At 40.8% G+C, this 20941-nt stretch overlaps 1 protein-coding gene across 2 annotated transcripts in view; it reads right to left on the bottom strand.

Moving 5' to 3' along the window:
- The window catches only part of LOC121001130 (collagen alpha-6(VI) chain-like), a 353819-nt gene that overhangs the window by 45325 nt on the left and 287553 nt on the right, over positions 1-20941 (bottom strand). For both annotated transcript variants that reach the window (XM_040432059.1, XM_040432060.1), the window contains exons 27-32: positions 17503-17538; positions 16451-16513; positions 12135-12194; positions 8520-8555; positions 5955-5991; positions 5256-5267 (exon numbers count right to left, since the gene is read on the bottom strand). In XM_040432059.1, the coding sequence (XP_040287993.1) occupies positions 5256-5267; positions 5955-5991; positions 8520-8555; positions 12135-12194; positions 16451-16513; positions 17503-17538 (244 nt within the window). The remainder of the gene's footprint in view (positions 1-5255; positions 5268-5954; positions 5992-8519; positions 8556-12134; positions 12195-16450; positions 16514-17502; positions 17539-20941) is intronic.

The raw sequence follows: 20941 nt of genomic DNA, 5'->3' as shown, positions 1-20941 counted from the left end.
CATATTTTCGATCCGTCTTTTTAGAACATCAAAACTTTTTGTCAGAATTATTTGCCTTATACTGTGCAGAGACTGATGTATATTGCTATCTGATAAATAGTCATGTATATCCATAAATAATATATTAAGACCTAAAAACATTTTAAACATTATTAAATTAAAAAACCGCATCATTGTAATGTCAAAAAAACAGAAAACGCACCTGTGGTTTCAGTGCGTTTTCGATGCGTTTTTGCTAAAAATGTTAAAAATAGGAAGAAAAATGAAGAAAAATACAATCGGAGACTACTGGTACTTTTCTAGGGTAAAGTTTATATATTCGTCCACATGTGCTGTTATTGTATAATGCTGTGTATACAATGGAATGTGGGTATGATGTGTATGGGGGCGCGGGCCTGCCAGGAAGGAGAGATCTGGGTGCTGATAACAACAGCCTGACACAGATTTCTCATTTCTGATAGACCAACGCCCCTTTATAGAAACCCAAAGAGTTCCATGTCTGCATTCAGACCCCTTGGGATTAGGGAGTCGAATTCAAAGATCCTCTTTCATTCGTTTCTGGACATTCGGAGGATATGATTCCCTCCTCTCCATGGGTAAGGTGCGTTTTCTGGTTTTTTGACATTACAATGATGCGGTTTTTTAATTTAATAATGTTTAAAATGTTTTTAGGTCTTAATATATTATTTATGGATATACAGTACAGACCAAAAGTTTGGACACACCTTCTCATTCAAAGAGTTTTCTTTATTTTCATGACTATGAAAATTGTAGATTCACACTGAAGGCATCAAAACTATGGCATCCACACATGTGGAATTATATACATAACAAACAAGTGTGAAACAACTGAAAATATGTAATATTCTAGGTTCTTCAAAGTAGCCACCTTTTGCTTTGATTACTGCTTTGCACACTCTTGGCATTCTCTTGATGAGCTTAAAGAGGTAGTCCCCTGTAATGGTTTTCACTTCACGGGTGTGCCCTGTCAGGTTTAATAAGTGGGATTTCTTGCCATATAAATGGGGTTTGGACCATCAGTTGCATTGAGGAGAAGTCAGGTGGATACACAGCTGATAGTCCTACTGAATAGACTGTTAGAATTTGTATTATGGCAAGAAAAAAGCAGCTAAGTAAAGAAAAACGAGTGGCCATCATTACTTTAAGAAATGAAGGTCAGTCAGTCAGCCGAAAAATTGGGAAAACGTTGAAAGTAAGGGCTATTTGACCATGAAGGAGAGTGATGGGGTGCTGCGCCAGATTACCTGGCCTCCACAGTCACCGGACCTGAACCCAATCGAGATGGTGTGGGGTGAGCTGGACCGCAGAGTGAAGGCAAAAGGGCCAACAAGTGCTAAGCATCTCTGGGAACTCCTTCAACACTGTTGGAAGACCATTTCAGGGGACTACCTCTTGAAGCTCATCAAGAGAATGCCAAGAGTGTGCAAAGCAGTAATCAAAGCAAAAGGTGGCTACTTTGAAGAACCTAGAATATAACATATTTTCAGTTGTTTCACACTTGTTTGTTATGTATATAATTCCACATGTGTTAATTCATAGTTTTGATGCATTCATAGTCATGAAAATAAAGAAAACTCTTTGAATGAGAAGGTGTGTCCAAACTTTTGGTCTGTACTGTACATGACTATCAGATAGCAATATACATCAGTCTCTGCACAGTATAAGGTAAATAATTCTGACAAAAAGTTTCGATGTTCTAAAAAGACGGATCGAAAATATGAAGAGAAAAAATCGCACATGTGGTTTTCTGCAACTAATATAAGACATGAAGGGAATATATCAAAAATATAGAAATCGCATATGCGTCTTTTCACAAGTGTATATCTGAACTGTGGTAAATTTGAAATCCATATCGAGGTCTTTTGAGTCCCTCACTGTCCCAGCATGCAACTTACCAATTAATGATAATATAAAAAGGACATTTAGCCATCACTGTCTACACCACTGAGGAAGGGGCTCCTTTACCCCGAAACGCGTATGGTAAAAGACAGTGAGGGACGATAAAGGAAAGAGACTTATATCCACAATCGGACGCTAAAGAAATTTGAAAACCCTGCCTGGAATCGAGAGTAACCTGACCGCCCAGCAAACCACGTGGGACGCCACAAACAAGTCCTGGAAGGTCAAAGCGGCAAGACCGCTGGAACGATTATCCAGGAACATGGGGGATCTCAACATATAGACCTGATTCACAGGTCCTTGCAGCTCACAACAGAGCACTATACTGCAAAACCTTTGGAGCAAAAGCGGACCTATCACAGGAGTGGTAAAGTACCCTGCGAAAATTATAGAAATATTATCGATTTCTTTATTAATTTTGTGGTGTTTAGTCACTATACAAACTTTGGATGATTATCGCATATGCCTTTGAACTAAACTGTTTGAGGACAATCGATAACAGTTAGGCTACTTTCACACTAGCGTTCAGAGCGGGTCCGTCTGATGTTTCATCAGACGGATCTGCTCCTATAATGCAGACGTTTGTATCCGTCCAGAACGGATCCGTCTGCATTATAACTTAGAAAAGTGTGAAAGTAGCCTGAACGGATCCGTCCAGACTTTACATTGAAAGTCAATGGGGGCGGATCCGTTTGAAGATTGAGCCATATAGTGTCATCTTCAAACGGATCCGTCCCCATTGACTTACATTGTAAGTCTGGACGGATCCGCTTGCCTCCGCACGGCCAGGCGGACACCCGAGCGCTGCAAGCAGCGTTCAGGTGTCCTCCTGCTGAGCGGAGTGGAGGCTGAACGCCGCTAGATTGATGCATTCTGAGCGGATCCGCATCCACTCAGAATGCATTAAGGCTGGACGGATGCGTTTGGGGCCGCTTGTGAGCCCCTTCAAACGGAGCTCACAAGCGGAGCCCCGAACGCTAGTGTGAAAGTAGCCTTAGGCTCACCAGGGCCTCAGAGACTCAGTGCCATCCAATTTTAGTCATTTTAGATAATTCTAGACACGTGATATTTTAATGTGCATTGTTTTTTAATGTGTATTGATTTTTATGATTTCATGCAACATGTTGTCAATATTTTAAGTGTGATATATATAAAATAATTTTCAGACAAACTATTTTCAGATATTTACTTGTCTATATGGTTGCCCGATACTGAGTGACGCCCAACCCTATACAAATTTTTCTACCACATCAGCAATAGGGAGTGCTGTGGGGCAGTGCACCTTTTCTATTAGTGGACAGTGAGTGAGCCACCAATTTTTGTCAGTCTTTTACCTAGTTTTCTCCCTTTCTCTCTAGGAGAGAACTGCCAATCATCAGCAGATGGGTGAGAGTGCAGGAGATTATGAATAACCATGACTCTTCTCAGATAGATGTGACTCTTTTCCAGGCCTGTGCTGCAATGATTATGATGCTGGTTCTCAGCAACCACTTACTTTTAGCTGATGAGTGACACACTGCTGAAATCTGCATTTTTGTCACTAATTTATGCTGCCCTCAGTGAGGTCAGCATAAAGATGATGACAGGTTCTTTTTAAATGAATAAATTACCAGTGCTATTGAATCTTTTCCAACATAGCTATATATTACTTTGCTGATTTCCTCCTGCTCTGTAGCATGATGCCTGTAGATTGGACTGCATTTTTATGTGACTAGTTCTCTTTCAAATTTAAATGGGTATTAAGTTGACATTCATCATATCCTGAAAGTTTTTTTTTTTATAGGTTTTAATACTGATGACCTTCCCTCTGGATAGGTCATCAGTATCTGGTCAGTGGGGGTCCGACACGCGGGACCACCACCGATCAGCTGTTTCAGAGGGTACCAGCGCTTCAGTAAGCACCGTGGCCTTCTCCATGCCCACCAAGCACATCGCTGTGCATTGTATAGCGGCTGTGCTTGGTATTGCGCTCGACTAATACAATTGGTCCTTCTTACCTAAATACTTTTTTTTTTATATGTGCTGTTTCTTTAAAACTTCACTTTTATTTATTTAATTATTACTAAAAAGACATCCATTTTAAACACTATAGACTCATTAAAAATCTCAGTGGTGTGCAGGCTGGTTAATTTTCTGCTCAAACAACGCCTGCTTCCTCACAGCAGGATTCCAATGATTGATATATTGTAGTGACCTCAGCCGCTTGAGCGCTCTGACTGATTCATTTACTGCATCATCCCCTGAAGACGCTGGGTGTCCAGCGAAACATGTCGGGACGCAGGGTGTATGTGTGTGTGTGTTTTTAGGTTCAGTGGTAGGCAGGCAGGGAGCTCTGACAAGAGCAAATTATATAGTATAAGAGGAGTACAGGGTTTGACTGTCAGCCAGAGCGCTCAAGCGGCTGAGGTCATTACAATACAATAATCCTTAGAATCCTGCTGTGAGGAAACATAAACAGCAGAGCCATGTGAGCAGTAAATGAATCAGTCTGTATGACTGCTAGCCATAGGATTGGTCTAGGATTGGAAAAATATGTCTGCTTTCTACCAAAAACAGTGCCACACATTAGCATGATATATATCTTATTAGATGTATGTTATAGTTATATTTTTATTTTGAATACTGTATGTTGAATACAGTAATTTCCTATTTTTTTCTTTCTGAAGCTAATTTCTGCCATACTGCCTGTTTATGTAGATGGAAAACATAATCATCAGAGCTATTAGCTGACAGTAATACTATGAAATCAGCAAAAATGCTCGGTAGATCAATAAAAACCTTAAAGGGATTATCCAATCCCTATAATGACACCTAGAATGCCTGAGCCCCTCCTCTAGAGCATACTAACCTGCTCCCCAGCAGCCTCGTCCCTCCGGATCCCGTTGTCGGGATCAAATCATGTGGCGATAGGGGGAACAGCCAATAGTAGGCCACAACGTTGACCACTCTCCTTAGCATCGCGGGTGATGCTAGGTAGGCTGGTCACCGTCGCGGCCTGCTATTGGCTGCTCCCCTCATCGCCGGATGTCTTGATCTGCGTGATGGGGAGATTCAGTGGTGGCCATGATCAGCACTGTTTGTTTCCTTTTTGTATGCAGCGACCTTGTAATAAAATACCAGACCAAAATATGGTGATCCCAAGCCTATGTATATATACTATAAATAAACTGGTGACATCTACAGAGAAACTTTAACCCCAACCTCTTAGATAAAGGATGTATTATTTATTAGCATTCATTATTATACCCATCCTTTGCTGTTTTTTTAATTCAGTGAATCTAGAAAAATAGATGTAGCTAAACACATAACACTCATGCATGATGGATGCATCTTACCTTGGCAACATGCTGTAAAACAAGATGTACAACTGTGTCAGTATTACAGAGAAGGTGTTTCAATACAATCTATTTGGCATTTATTCTGTAATGGTACAGTTAATATTTATACAGTGTACATACAATAGTCTAAGGCTAGGGCTCCACAGTGAAATTTGGTTGTGGAAAAATTGTGAGTTATCAGAACTGTTAAGTAACCTCAATGTTTCAAAAGAGGAAAAATGTCACAGATGACTCCTAATAATTAACAGCGTTGGAATTTTGGCGATTGTTGTGTGACCCCTTATTTTAGCATGATATTTCTATTGGACTAATCATAAACCAGAGTAACACAGATACCAAATGGTCAATCTTTTCACATAACTTTGCATAAATCAATAATACAAGTGACTTTAAGAAACTTTGTAATATATCACAGAAAAATGTCTTGTTTTCCTGTTATCAATGTTTAATCCCCCCGCCCCTTCCGAAATTAACTTTCTCTTTAAAATTTCTTATGAACCTGTTTCGCGACAGACCAATGCAGAAGTATCAGATTACAAATGTCAATAGAAGTCGAAGGAGAGGGGATGGGGAGGAGCGAGCAGGAGCTAGAGTTAGACAGGAAAGACAACACACATGCACACGCACACCCCTTAAATAGACAGTTTCTATCTCAGTAAAAAGCAATACTATTGAAAGACTTAGGATCATACTTACGACATGTATTACGGATAAAGTCAATAAGTTCACATGGCTGTACAGCAAACATAAGAAAGGGTGTTAATTCACTAGGAAAACTGTGACTTCATAGATGTTGGCTATATAAATAACGTGTATAATAAATCTGTGTTGTACAAACCTGTATTAACGGCACTCAGCTCTACTATGACCCTATACTCATCTTTGTGTGCCAGATGACAGACAGGTGGGAGATTTACTAAAACGGATGTTTCCAAAATCAGTCTTAGTAAAAAGTGCACCTAAAAGTTATCCAGCCCCTCATGCTAAGCTGCATACCTTCAAAAAATCATAAATTATGGCACAAAAATTGTCTTTGTTGCTCATATCAACCAATCACAGCACAGCTTTAATTTTTCAGGAACACTAAAAGAAATTAAAGCTGTGCTGTGATTGATTGCTATAGGCAACAAGGTTTTTCTTTTAGAAACTTTCATAAATCTTCTATAGTTTTTGCCGTGCTTCATCACATTCTGTTTTATGGTATTAGGGCTCATGCACATGACCGTATATATTTTGAGGTCCACAAAACACGGATCCTCAAAAAATACAGATGACATCCGTGTGCATTCCGGAACAGCTGATCCACAATAGAACAGTCCTATCCTTGTCCGTAATGCGGACAATAATAGGACATGTTCTATTTTTAGCAGAACGGAAATACGGACATACGAAAATGGAATGCACTTGGAGTAACTTCAGTTTTTTTGCAGACCCATTGAAATGAATGGTTCTGCATACGGTCCGCAAAAAAAATGGAACGGACATGGAAAGAAAATACGTTTGTGTGCATGAGCCATAATAGAGGTATTCTTCTCCAAGAATATTGTTGTTTCTACAGGGGAATATAATGGTGGCCTTATTTTATATATATATAGATATATGCACACATATATCATTTCAAAGAAAAAAGCTTAGTGCGGGAGCTGAAACGTTGCTATGAACACAGGTGAATAAGTGCTGAGTGCTGTGATTTCTTTAAATCTATCTAAAGGCAGGAAGAACTCTCAAATAGAAAAATAATCAAAAGTGTTTATTCACCCATATGCTGGAAGTGTGACGTTTCGGCTCTATACTGGATCCTTTCTTAAACTATATATATATATATATATATATATATATATATATATATTTGAGAAATATATATATTTATATATTTGAGAAATTGAGAAATGAAATAATGCACCCAGATAGAAATGTCAGATTGCAGCAGAACTCAGCATGCAGTTATGTCTCAGGCAGATATGTAAATGATTACATTTCGGCGGGGCTTCTCCTGCTACCCTTAGGCTACTTTTGGGTAGTGTACCTCTTGGTTAAAGATCATTGACTGCTAGACATGCCTCTATGATTCACTCAGTGACATTTTGCCTAGTTGTCAGACTTTGACAGGGGGTGCAACATTGGACTAAGAGAAGAGAAACATGTTCTGATCTAACTGTTAGGAGGCTTGGGAGCAGTGGTTACATGAGAGTATGCACACACACAGTATACAGGCTCTGGATGACTCCGACAGAACACCAGTAGAGTGGATTGTTTGATTAACCATCAAGCATGGGCAGCTCTCACAGTTTTGTTCTCCACCATCCAGACACAGGGGGTACCTTCATTACACACACCTGTCTCTGCATAAACCATTCACTGGTGCTTAACAGAAGGCGATTTGGTTTCACAGTGCCCATTACATGTCCTGCCATTGATAGCCAGCCACTGTTCCCTTAGTTTGCATGGGTGCTGTGAACGAGAAACCTGGACTGCTACAGACTGGAATCTTATCTTCTTTAGCAAAGCATCCCAGTTCTGTTTGGGATTCCATGATGGTTGGTTTTGAGTACAGAGGCCTAGTGAGGAGCACTTCAATCCTGCCTGTGCTGTAGAGCAACACACTGCCCCAACTGATGATGTGTTTATCTTGGAAGCCATAGAATACGATAGACTGTCACCTCTAGTAGTAATATGGGGGAAACTAACAGCTCAGCTACAGTATGAGCAGGACAATCCACAGCCACATGTGTCATCTGTCATGGGAGGGCTTCCAACTGGCACTTTTCAGCAGAATAATGTTAGCCTCCAGACAGCAAGGGAATATCTCTGCCAGATTGTAACACTTCATTGGCCTCCCTGGTCACCAGATTTACTGCCAAACAAGCATTTATTCGACCAGCTGAGATGCCAGCTTTAGCAACTTACGAGTGTGAAGGATGTACAGGCCCAGTTGCATCATCTATGGGCAAATGTTCTGAAGGATACCATATGGAACCTGTATGTCTCCAAGCGCAACTGTAACTTATCTTGTATCCAGGCTAGAGGAGGCCCAACAGGGTACTAGAGCCTCCTTCAGTTGTGCAGTTTTCCCAATAAACTTATCCTTTCTCTCTAATATTGTAATCACTTACATAGATCATCATCACATTCACACGTATAAAGTTAATTCAATTCCAACAACTCCAGCTTGGTGCATTTTTTGTCAATGAGTGTATATATATAACTATATATGATGTTTACAGGGCATTAACCAAAGACAATAATTTAAGTAGTACTTACAGATTGTTCAGTTTGGCCTTGAATTCCTTTTTGTCCCTGAAGGTAAAATAAACAATACTTAGGTACATTATGCGGCCTCGCATATGTGGGTGAAACCACCCAATGTGTAAGAGACCGCATCTCTAAACATAAATCAGATATTCGGTGCCAAAAAACTGAACTACCAGTTCCACACCACTTCATCTCTGCTTAACATCAGGTGAATCAACTTAAATTTAAAATTCTGGAACAAGTACCACTAACAAGACGGGGAGGCAATAGGACCGCACATCTCAAACAACGCGAAGCATATTGGATTTTTGAACTCAACACTCTTGGCACCAAAAGGGTTAAATAGAGACTTAGATTTTTGTATCACATGATCATTTTGTACTAGTTAACATCTGTATTTTTTATATGGTACCAATTTTCGTTATCATCAGCATTATATGAAGCCGGCACTATATAAGCCTGTACTGTCTATATGATATACCCATAATTTTCTGATACTAACAGTTTTTATCCTTATTTTCCACAGACGAAATGACCCCTGTCAGACAGTAGTATTCCGCCACCCTCGTAGATTAGTGACTAGAAATTAATTATGTCTAACTCTTATATACTATTTGATAGACTAACCTACTAATTCTAATGATTTAACTTTTCTATAAGTGGTGAAGTAATGTTTACTTATTTACCCCTAAATCTAGTACTGCTCATACACCCTATATTTCTGGTCCAGACAATCCATATTCAGATCCATATCACATACATTCATTCACTCGTAATCAACATTTTCTACACACATTGGATTTATAACATGTCACAATGCTCATCTACCTCTTCGAATACGAATAAACTAGTCTCCCCCACAGATATACATGAACTGCATCTTGCCAATACCTATTTGAGACTTTTATGTACACACCAGGCCGTGAACAAGGTCTAAGTTAGACCGAAACGTTGGCCAGTGGCTAAAAATATTTTTTCAGCATGGATCAAACAAAATAAAATATAAGAAGTTTATGCAACATAACTATTGAGTGCCGTGGTCTTTGAATACATTATTATAAAATGCACATATCTGTTCAGTAGTCCTCCCTTATTCTAGACAATGATTAACCAGTAAAATTAAAGTTCTCATTTTTGAGTGCAGCTTGTAAGCAGAGCAGCTAATATTAGTCTCACATATTTATGTAAATGTTTGTAAGGCTGACCAAGAAGCGGATAGCCCATTGACTGTTCAGGGAAATATCCCTTTGTGCCAGACAGGTTATGACGCCATGAGGCTGGTTGAACCCAAAAACTATTCAGTACTTTAGGATTCTGTCAAACATAGTATACCGGAGGAAGCGATCGCTAGCAGGCAGTGCCGGCGGCGTCCTATCTCCATGATGACCAGGCCATGCCCCCAGGTTCAGGATGGCAATCTAATCAGCGAGAACTGCGTTGACTTGCAATTTTGCTCTTGTTGCTTCTGCTGATTCCTTGCCTGGACCTTAGAGTTTGCCTTTGCCTTAAAATTTAGACCCTGATTTGACTTCTAGGTGATGACCTGGTTTTGGTATCGTATTTGCTCTTATCTTCTGATTAGGCTCAGATTTTTCTCCCTGGTTTTGACTTGGTCCATTAGTTACTGTTTCTATGTAGTCACTATGTTTATTTTTTCTCTCCTTATTTTTCTTCCGCCTAGTCCCCTGTATCTAGTCAGGAAGGGACTGCCGTCCAGTTATGGGCGATCGTTTAGGACAGATTGTCCAAGAAGGTAGTGACAGTGGTGCGTGTGGGGTTCAAGACTTCACTGTTCCCTACAGTTACAGATTCCAGGCCATTTAGATCTACCTGGAATATGGGGCCACTATTTGATTTTTTTTCCGGGGCCATTTTAACTTCCTAAACTAAAACTAAAATGTCTCTGTGAATGTCCCCTATAAACAAAATATGGCACAGCAAAGTTCAGATAGAACCAGGTCTTCCTTCCACTATTCAAATTCACCGTATCAATATGATGACAAACTTGTGCAGTATATGAAAGTAATGGATTAAAAATAGTGGAATAACACAGTACTTACAATAGATTCAGCCAATACATGAAGTTTTTCTAATCTTTCTGTTAAACATGGCAACTCCACATATGGGTCATGTAGTACTATGATGGCTGAGTTTTAATCCCACAATGTTTTATTGTACTCACAAAGGTAGATATAAAACAAGCATAAAAATGGAACAGATCCAGGGATGCCTCAGAAACTAGCCCTACCCAACTCGAGTTTCGAAGGTCCATTTCTTCTGGGGTTTCTGAGAAACTAATTGGGATGGGATATGCTCCGTATTTTAATGCTTGTTTACTGTCTACCTTTGTGAGTATATTAAAACCTTGCGTGAATAGAACCCAGCCATGACAGTACTTTAGTATTGGAGGTACTTCTCCATATCCTTTTTTTTATAAAGTCTCGGGAGAACTATACTTGTTCCATATGTGAAGTTAAGTTCCTAATTTGCAAATGTAGCTTGGAAAACACATCTGTTGGCTGAACTGGCTGACCATGTAATGTGAATGGCAGCCTCCTGACTCTCTTCTGACACCAGATGTTGGAAGAGATAAAGATTGAACAGTTAGATTTCATCTGTTCCCTGATGCTTTTGTCCTCAGTGAGATAAGCCAGAGGTGTCTGTGTCAGTGGCTTTCTCTCCTCTCCCAATTAAGCACATATGCACACTTGGGTGAGCCAAGCAGGCATGTATATGGGAGTGTCAAGAGAGATAGTTGTCAGCTGAAAGATTGTTTGGCCAACAGATATTCAATGTGTATGGCCGGCCTAATAAATGAAGATATACAAGAAAAAGTAGGAGAAAAGCTGGGTGGAAAAATCATGTGTTCCATGTGATGAGTGTCAAGATGGACACCAATAAGACACTCTGGCTTAGCCAAGGTATTTAGAAACTTGGCTAGGATAGGAAAAGGAAACTTTGTCCTGGCAGAATGAAGGTGTAATGCCCTTTTACTTAAGACAATAGAGCAAGAAGTGATCAGGAAGAGGGGCAGTTATTCCCAATCATTGCCAACTTGGACAAAATAATGGACCCTAATAATACAGGGACCCAAAGGTCTACTTGAGTTGACTGGATGTACCACATGTGCAGTCTGTGCAGCTGCTTAGGGGCCCAGAATGAAAATAGACCCAGCACCATCTAATTAAGAAAACCCCAAGGCTTCTAATGTCTATTTCATTGCATGTAAGGTACTGTTAACTATTGTCATCGGTTTTGATATATACACACTTACTTTTCTTCTACATAGGCCCTTTGTAGTCTGTGTCTGAAGAAGATAACCTATTATATCTTACTGATGATATGTCCTGCATGTGCAATGATAAAAATGATTGTAAACATGCACATGGCCTGTGTACACAGAATCATATCCTCTGCTGGGTGCAAGGAACTTCAGTCTGATGCTGATGTCCCACCCCAAAAAATCTGAAATGTTCAGCTTTTTTCAGTTTCACTTGTAGTAAAGTCTAAAAAACAAGTATGTTGGCAAGAGTAGATCATTTGAGATATATACATACTAAGTAGAACAGAACTAGCACTACAGACGAGCTGCTAATAATCATAGAAGTTAATACAAAAACTTACCCTGCGACCAGGGCCACCTGGTATTCCTGGATCTCCCACCGCACCTTTATCTGGAAAGGACTATGATAAAAAGTAACATTTCAAAGTCAGGTATTTTTATGTAAAATGATAACTTTCTTTTTATTACTGGTTTACTAGACCTTAAAGGTATGTGTGTATTAAAGGACTTGTAGAGGACAATAAAAACATGGCTGCTTTCTTCCACATACTTGTGAGGGATGAGAATCCATTTTATATAAGTATTTCCTCCTTCTTGTGCATATGTGGAAAATTAATGAGCCAGCTGGAAGGATGTGGGGAGTTCTATCTACAAGGCCAAGGTAGCCGCTCCCTTATCAGAGTTTGATGTACAAGAGAGTTATGGTTTCTCTGTGTTACGGGATGCGCTGCTGAAGAAGGTAAGAGGCTGTAGAAGTTTTTAATCATTAAACATTCTGTTAGTATAGTGCAGAAGTTTTCCTTATATGAATAAATAATCAAATCACTAGCTTCGATTTCCACCCCTTGGTGGGGTGCCTGATTTGTCTATGTTTATCTGTAGAGTGGTCACAGAAGTAAATTACCCTTAAAATATAACCTTTATTAAATACGATTATAAAATAGATATTCCCTCAAAAATGTGATGTATATATATACAGCTATAGAGAAAAATCCACCTAAATAGGCGTGATTTAATGATCAATCCAAAGTACCTCAAACATTGATAAACGTTTTTTACGATCGGACCCGGATATTGGCGATCTTATTTCTCCAAGACCCCTGATTACATACAGGAGAGGGAGATCTATTGGTGACTGTCTTATGCACAGCCACTATGTGAGACCATGCCCAAGCGGTACCCGGCTGGACCGCAAACCCCTTGGTACCTTTAAATGTGGTAATGGATGCATTGCTGTCCTTTTATCCACAAATCATCTACTTTTTGCAGTGTCTCTACTAATAAAATCTACCAAATTAGGGACTTTGCAAATTGTAAGACACAGTGTGTGGTCAATCTCTGCACATGCACCTGTCCCCTCAACTATGTTGGGAAGACCAAAAGGGAACTATGACGAAGGGTGGGCGACCATTTGAGTGATATCAATCATAAACGGGATAAACCCATTGCTCGACATGCAACTGAATTCCATCAGGGAGACCCTAGAGCTATTGTTTTTCAAGTCATTGAGGTTGTTCGTAAATCCGCTCGTGGCGGTGACTTGGACAAACAAATTCTACGTAAAGACGGTGTCTCCCTCTGGCATAAATGTACAGATATCTTTTGCCTGCTTTCTCTGAGAACACACCCTTGCGTAACTACTTAAGTGTTTAATTTATCCTGCTTCTTATATTTATCTACGCATATTTATCTGCCTTATTCATCAGACCAGAATAGGTCCTGTGCGTTTTGTGTTATCTACGAGGATTCGTGGGTTTATGGTTATTATATCCTTGACCCCCGTTTATATTATCCTATTTCTACATACATACCCTCTGTTTTATGCCCTACTGGCTCCTATCTCAGTTTGTCCATTCATATTTTTAATAATCTAACTAATATACGTTATATGGATATTGATCCCATTCCACATGCCTCTCATGATGTTGTTTATGCTCTATGCAATGTTGCGCATTGATCCTGGGTATCAATCCCTCTGTGCCGATGTCCTGTGCACTTGGAGAGCTGCTTGCGTTCCATACACCGGAAATACGTCAGCGGTGGAACGCATCCTGCGTTTCAAATACCGGAAGTATTGCATCGCCGATTGAGTGTTGTCGCCCTTTTCGGGGCGAGTGCTCCACAGTTAGATAGTGAGACCCTTAGGGATATTTAGGGTTACACCTTCCCTGACCTCCTCTCAGCTGGCTTTGACTATACCACATTCGCATCTATTTAGTTGTCGCCGGCATCAAGGGGAAAAGGAATTTCCAATCGTTGACTACTAACATCCTTTCATCTGCGATCACCACTATATCATACCTGGGTACCGTGAGTAACTAGCACATGGCTGCTAACAGTTATATCAATTCTGTTATGTATTTGTAGCCGTTCTGTTACTAAAGGGTATTAACCCCTATGATACGCTATCTGTTTATTATGTTATATAATTAGTGCCCTGCATCCTCCTATTTATCCACATTTACCTCTATGTAACTGTTTATCAATGGTAGAGGTACTTTGGATTGATCATTAAATCACGCCTATTTAGGCGGATTTTTCTCTATATCTGTATATATAGACATCACATTTTTGAGGGAATATCTATTTTATTATCTTATTTAATAAAGGTTATATTTTAAGGGTAATTTACTTCTGTGACCACTCTACTATTGTGCCCTATTTATTGGAATAGTTATGTTTATCTGTAGTGTTATAAAGATGTATGCTTGTGTGTAATAAAGGAGAGAGAGAACCCGATTCAGCTTGTGTCTGTGTCAGCTCGCCGAGCGCTTATACATCCACATCAATTGGGACCCCGACAATCATAGAGGTAGGGGGTTTTGCCTCAACATACTGTCAACCAGGTTGCTGGTGCTCTTGCAGTTCAGTTCCTTTGAAATGAATTCAGCTAAGCTGTAATACCACACCCAGGTTGTAGACAGGTGTGACAGTGTAAAAAGTAGTCATGTTTTTCTAATCCTTTTCAACCTCCTAAGCAGTAGATGACATTTAATCAAATATATATATATATATATATATATATATATATATATATACCGTACACTGAATATAATTTATGATGCGAGTGCAAGATACATGAATACCACACAATTTAACTATTCCTCTCCCTCCAGCTTCCCAGATCTGTAGCAAATGTGTCAACCTTCACTCCTCTTTCCTCCGAAAATGATCATCAACAGAATTTAGGCTGCTGCTCACCATTGGCAACACTACTGAACATCAGGGAAATCAAAGATTTTATACTTCCAGCCCTAGACCACCAGGGAGCATACCCTTCCTTAACTATTTGTGCTGATGACTTCTCTCAGTCACCTGTCCACTATGAACAAAAAATCCTTCCACAAAAAAAAAAAAAAACGGTTTCCCTTTAATTGAAATACTATTAGGGTCCGTTGCCATGTTCTAGATTTGGTGAGGGTATTAGTGAAAATTTCCTGCTCAAATCCTCATGAAATCCACTCGCAATCTATCTCCAGGTTTTTTGTAATGCCATTCACAGGCAACGATAAAAATCAGTGTGGATTTCTGTCCAATCAACGCAAAAAATAATCTGCAAGAAGAGTGAGCAAGTTCATTTTTGCAGCTTCAGCCTGGAAACACCACTGATTAACTCAATTGAATCAGGCCAAGGCCTCATGCACACGACCGTATGTATTTTGCGATCCGCAAAAAACGGATCCACAAAAAATACGGATGACGTCCGTGTGCATTTCATATTTTGCGAAATGGAACAGCTGGCCCCTGATAGAACAGTACTATCCTTGTCCGTAATGCGAACAATAATAGGACATGTTCTAATTTTTTGCGGAACGGAAATACGGACATGCGGAAACGGAATGCACATGGAGTAACTTCAGTTTTTTTTGCGGACCCATTGAAATGAATGGTTCCGCTTGCATTCCACCATTTTCTCTTTCCCATCACTGGAGCTGGGTATTCTTATCCACAAAAAAGAATAGGGCATGTTCTGTAATTCACAGAATGGACACATCCGTGTGCTGTCCCTTTTTTTTTGTGGACCCACAAAAATGAATGGGTCAATGTGCGATCAGCAAAAAAATTGGAATCTGATCCAGACCGAAACTACAGTTGTGTGCATGAGGCCTAGTTCCATATCTGAAGCAGAAATGTAAGTGTCAGTCTCGGATTTCTGCTTCATATCCTCTTACTGCATTTGCAGTAGTTAAATCTGAGATATATGAACATACTGTCGACCTGTTAACAATGACATTCCTAAGGGTAAATGCACATGTTCAGGATTTATGCGCGGAGAATCCGCACTGAAATTCACAGTTGTTTGCAGGGAAATCCATATGCGAATTTGCATGTGGAATTGATGCTGATTTTCCTCTCCCCATTGAAGTGAATGGAGAAAGTAAACTACAATCGAGGGAATAAGGTGGAAAGTAAGAGATAAGTTACCGACCATTCTGTGACATCTCACCAACAACAGGCCCTGGAAGACGCCATGTTGTGAAGTGCATTTTGGGGTCGGAGACTTCTGCCTGGTTGCCGGTAATATATAACATAATGGTTGATTCCCTGAAAAATGCATCAGCAGGAACAGCAGCAAATCAAAAGTTCTTTTCCAGCAGTTCCTCTGAGCTGAAGAGAGTCAAAAACCTCCATAAAACACTCAATATTTGATACTTACACTTTGTCCTTTTTCACCATTTTTTCCACGTTCTCCTACCACACCAGGTTCTCCAGGCTGTCCCTGAATAACAATTTATATCATATCCATTGAAAACATACAAAGTTCAGTGAGATGTTATGCATCTATTTATAGTTACTGAATGAAATTAAAGGGGTTGTCCAAAAAAAAAAAAAAAAATCACACCAGTTAGGAAGACCGCTGGTCTACCACTGGGAACAGTGATTGGCTGCAGCAGTCACGTGCCTTATCCCGGAACATCACCGCTGCTGGGGTGTGTACATCCATGCAATGCAGTACGTGGCTTGCTGATATCAGAGGACAACCCCTTTAGGCTATATGCACATGACCGTTGTGTGTTTTGCGGTCCGCAAATTGCGGATCCTCAAAACGCGGATGGCGTCCGTGTGTGTTCCACAGTCTGCAGCCATTAATATAACTGCCTATTCTTGTCCGCAAAACGGACAATAATAGGACAGGTTATATTTTTTTTGCGGACCACGGAACAGAGCAACGGATGCGGACAGCACACGGAGTGCTCTCCGCAATCTTTTTGCGGCCCCATTGAAGGGAATGGGTACGCATCCAAGACGCAAAAACTGCGTCTTGGATGCGGACCAAAACAACGGTGGTGTGCATGTAGCATTAGGCTAGGTCTACATGACGACATTTGTCGCGCAACATTTTGTTGCACCAATGTCGCGCGACAATTTTTATAATGGCAGTCTATGGTGTCGCACTGCGACATGCTGCGACTGCGACGCAACAGTCGCAGAAAATCCATTCTAGATGGATTTTTCTGCGACTGTCGCGTTGTAGTCGCGGCATGTCGCATGTTGCAGTGCGACACCATAGACTGCCATTATAAAAATTGTCGCGCGACATTGGTGCAACAAAATGTTGCGCGACAAATGTTGCAGTGTAGTTGTGCCCTATCTGTCGCGCGACAAATGTCATCGTGTAGACCTAGCCTAAATCTGTGGCTAGGTGCAATCAGCCTTAACAGCAGCATTTCCATTTGACCCTTTCCATTATGTATTTGTAACACTTACCTTAAAACCAATAAATCCTTGGGTTCCTTGAGATCCCTGAGAATAAAAAGGAAGAATCCATTATACAGTTATATACTAGTAATATATAGTATTGTATACATACACATCAAAGGGGTCTGGATGCAAAGCAAAGGACACCGCTCTGCAATGTTCTACCGCTCAGTACACATATTGAAAAGGATATTAGGAAAATGAAAGCTATTTGTGGTGTAATAAAACGTTAAATTGATATGTAGAGAGAATCTAAATCGCACCTCCTCATTCCTATGCTTCTGATATGACAACTGTTTACAATTTTCAGCATTTCTTATGATAAAACATGGCTATACAGCACTATTATCAATCATTTGCTGTGCACTATTAGGAGGCATTAGTATACAGTTTGATCAAAGAGCATAGGCCCACTTACCACGACAAGGTTGCCTCTTGTTTAAGTGGGAACCTACTCTAACCATGGCGCGGCGCCATGCGGCGACCACCGCGCCTCCACACCGCTCCAGCAGGCAATGGGACCCAGCAGCCGCACAGCGGCCCCACTGTACAGTGGGGCCACCTGGGCCCCGGGTCCCATCACTCCACCGCACGGCGCTGCGCCATGGTTAGAGTAGGTTCCCACTTAAACAAGAGGCAACCTTGTCGCGGTAAGTGGGCCTATGCTCTTTGATCAAACTGTATACTAATGACTCCTAATAGTGCACAGCAAATGATTGATAATAGTGCTGTATAGCCATGTTTTATCATAAGAAATGCTGAAAATTGAAAACAGTTGTCATATCAGAAGCATAGGAATGAGGAGGTGCGATTTAGATTTTCTCTACATATCAATACATATTATGCTATAACTTCTTTTTCCCCCCTCCCCTGAGTCAGCACTCCTCCCCATTTTAGCTCAGGTGCTTTTAATTAGCAGAAGTCTGCAAAGGGTCTATAAATTCCTACCACATCTCAGTTGGAGTTCCTGAGAGGTTGTGAACAGGTGAGCTCTTTGCACCAGTTCACATGTGGCGCTGGACGGCGGCCTTCGCTGCTTCTGTGCCGTGCCGGTGGAGTGATGGGACCCGGGGCCCAGGTGGCCTCACTGTACTGTGGGGCCGCTGTGCGGCTGCTGGATCCCATTGCCTGCTGGAGCGGTGTGGAGGCGCGGTGGTCGCCGCAGGGCGCCGCGCCATGGTTAGAGTAGGTTCCCACTTAAACAAGAGGCAACCTTGTCGCGGTAAGTGGGCCTATGCTCTTTGATCAAACTGTATACTAATGCCTCCTAATAGTGCATAGCAAATGATTGATAATAGTGCTGTATAGCCATGTTTTATCAAATAGAAATGCTGAAAATTGAAAACCGTTGTCATATCAGAAACATAGGAATGAGGATGTGCGATTTAGATTTTCTCTACATATCAATACATAATAAAAAGTTATACAATATTCCAAGTATACTTTCTATGCCAATGCTCGACGGTTTTCAAGATCTCTGCTTGCAGTCATTGTTTACTTTCAGGAGAAACACATCTGTTATGATAATGTGATGATCACACAAGTACAGGGCTGGATACTAATATAGTACATAGTCAGGTCCATAAATATAGGGACATCAACACATTTCTAACATTCAATGGATTTGAAATGAAACGAACAAGATGTGCTTTAACTTCAGACTGTCAGCTTTAATTTGAGGGTATTTACATCCAAATCAGGTGAAAGGTGTAGGAATTACAACAGTTTGCATATGTGCCTCCCACTTGTTAAGGGACCAAAAGTAATGGGACAATTGGCTTCTCAGCTGTTCCATGACCAGGTGTGTGTTATTCCCTCATTATCCCAATTACAATGAGCAGATAAAAGGTCCAGAGTTCATTTCAAGTGTGCTATTTGCATTTGGAATCTGTTGCTGTCAACTCTCAAGATGAGATCCAAACAGCTGTCACTATCAGTGAAGCAAGCCATCATTAGGCTGAAAAAATAAAACAAACCCATCTGAGAGATAGCACAAACATTAGGCGTGGCCAAAACAACTGTTTGGAACATTATTAAAAAGAAGGAACGCACTGGTGAGCTCAGCAACACCAAAAGACCCGGAAGACCACGGAAAACAACTGTGGTGGATGACAGAAGAATTATTTCCCTGGTGAAGAAAACACCCTTCACAACAGTTGGCCAGATCAAGAACACTCTCCAGGAGGTAGGTGTATGTGTGTCAAAGTCAACAATCAGGAGAAGACTTCACCAGAGTGATTACAGAGGGTTCACCACAAGATGTAAACCATTGGTGAGCCTCAAAAACAGGAAGGCCAGATTAGAGTATGCCAAACGACATAAAAAAAAGCCTTCACAGTTCTGGAACAACATCCTATGGACAGATGAGACCAAGATCAACTTGTACCAGAGTGATGGGAAGAGAAGAGTATGGAGAAGGAAAGGACCTGCTCATGATCCTAAGCATACCACCTCATCAGTGAAGCATGGTGGTGGTAGTGTAATGGCGTGGGCATGTATGGCTGCCAATGGAACTGGTTCTCTTGTATTTATTGATGATGTGACTGCTGACAAAAGCAGCAGGATGAATTCTGAAGTGTTTCGGGCAATAGTATCTGCTCATATTCAGCCAAATGCTTCAGAACTCATTGGACGCGCTTCACAGTGCAGATGGACAATGACCCAAAGCATACTGTACTGCAAAAGCAACCAAAGAGCTTTTTATGGGAAAGAAGTGGAATGTTATGCAATGGCCAAGTCAATCACCTGACCTGAATCCGATTGAGCATGCATTTCACTTGCTGAAGACAAAACTGAAGTGAAAATGCCCCAAGACAGTTGCAGTAGAGGCCTGGCAGAGCATCACGAGGGATGAAACCCAGTGTCTGGTGATGTCTATGCCTTCCAGACTTCAGGCTGTAATTGACTGCAAAGGATTTGCAACCAAGTATTAAAAAGTGAAAGTTTAATTTATGATTATTATTCTGTCCTATTACTTTTGGTCCCTTAACAAGTGGGAGACACATATGCAAACTGCTGTAATTCCTTCACCGTTCACCTGATTTGGATGTAAATACCCTCAAATTAAAGCTGACAGTCTGCAGTTAAGGCCTCCTGCACACGACCGTTGTGTGCACCCGTGGCCGTTGTGCCGTTTTCCTTTTTTTTTCGCGGACCCATTGACTTTCAATGGGTCCGTGGAAAAATCGGAAAATGCACAGTGTTGCAGCCACATCCGTGATCCGTGTTTCCTGTCCGTCAAAAAAATATGACCTGTCCTATTTTTTTGACGGACAACGGTTCACGGACCCATTCAAGTCAATGGGTCCATGAAAGAACATGGATGCACACAAGATTGGCATCCGCGTCCGTGATCCGTGGCCGTAGGTTACTTTCATACAGACGGATCCGAAGATCCGTCTGCATAAAATCTTTTTCAGAGATGAGTTTTCACTTCGTAAAAACTCAA

Source organism: Bufo bufo, chromosome 5, assembly GCF_905171765.1.
Source record: "Bufo bufo chromosome 5, aBufBuf1.1, whole genome shotgun sequence".
NCBI lineage: Eukaryota > Metazoa > Chordata > Amphibia > Anura > Bufonidae > Bufo > Bufo bufo.
The sequence above is the reverse complement of the archived record's forward strand: the minus strand, read 5'-3'. Positions and strand labels throughout refer to the sequence as shown.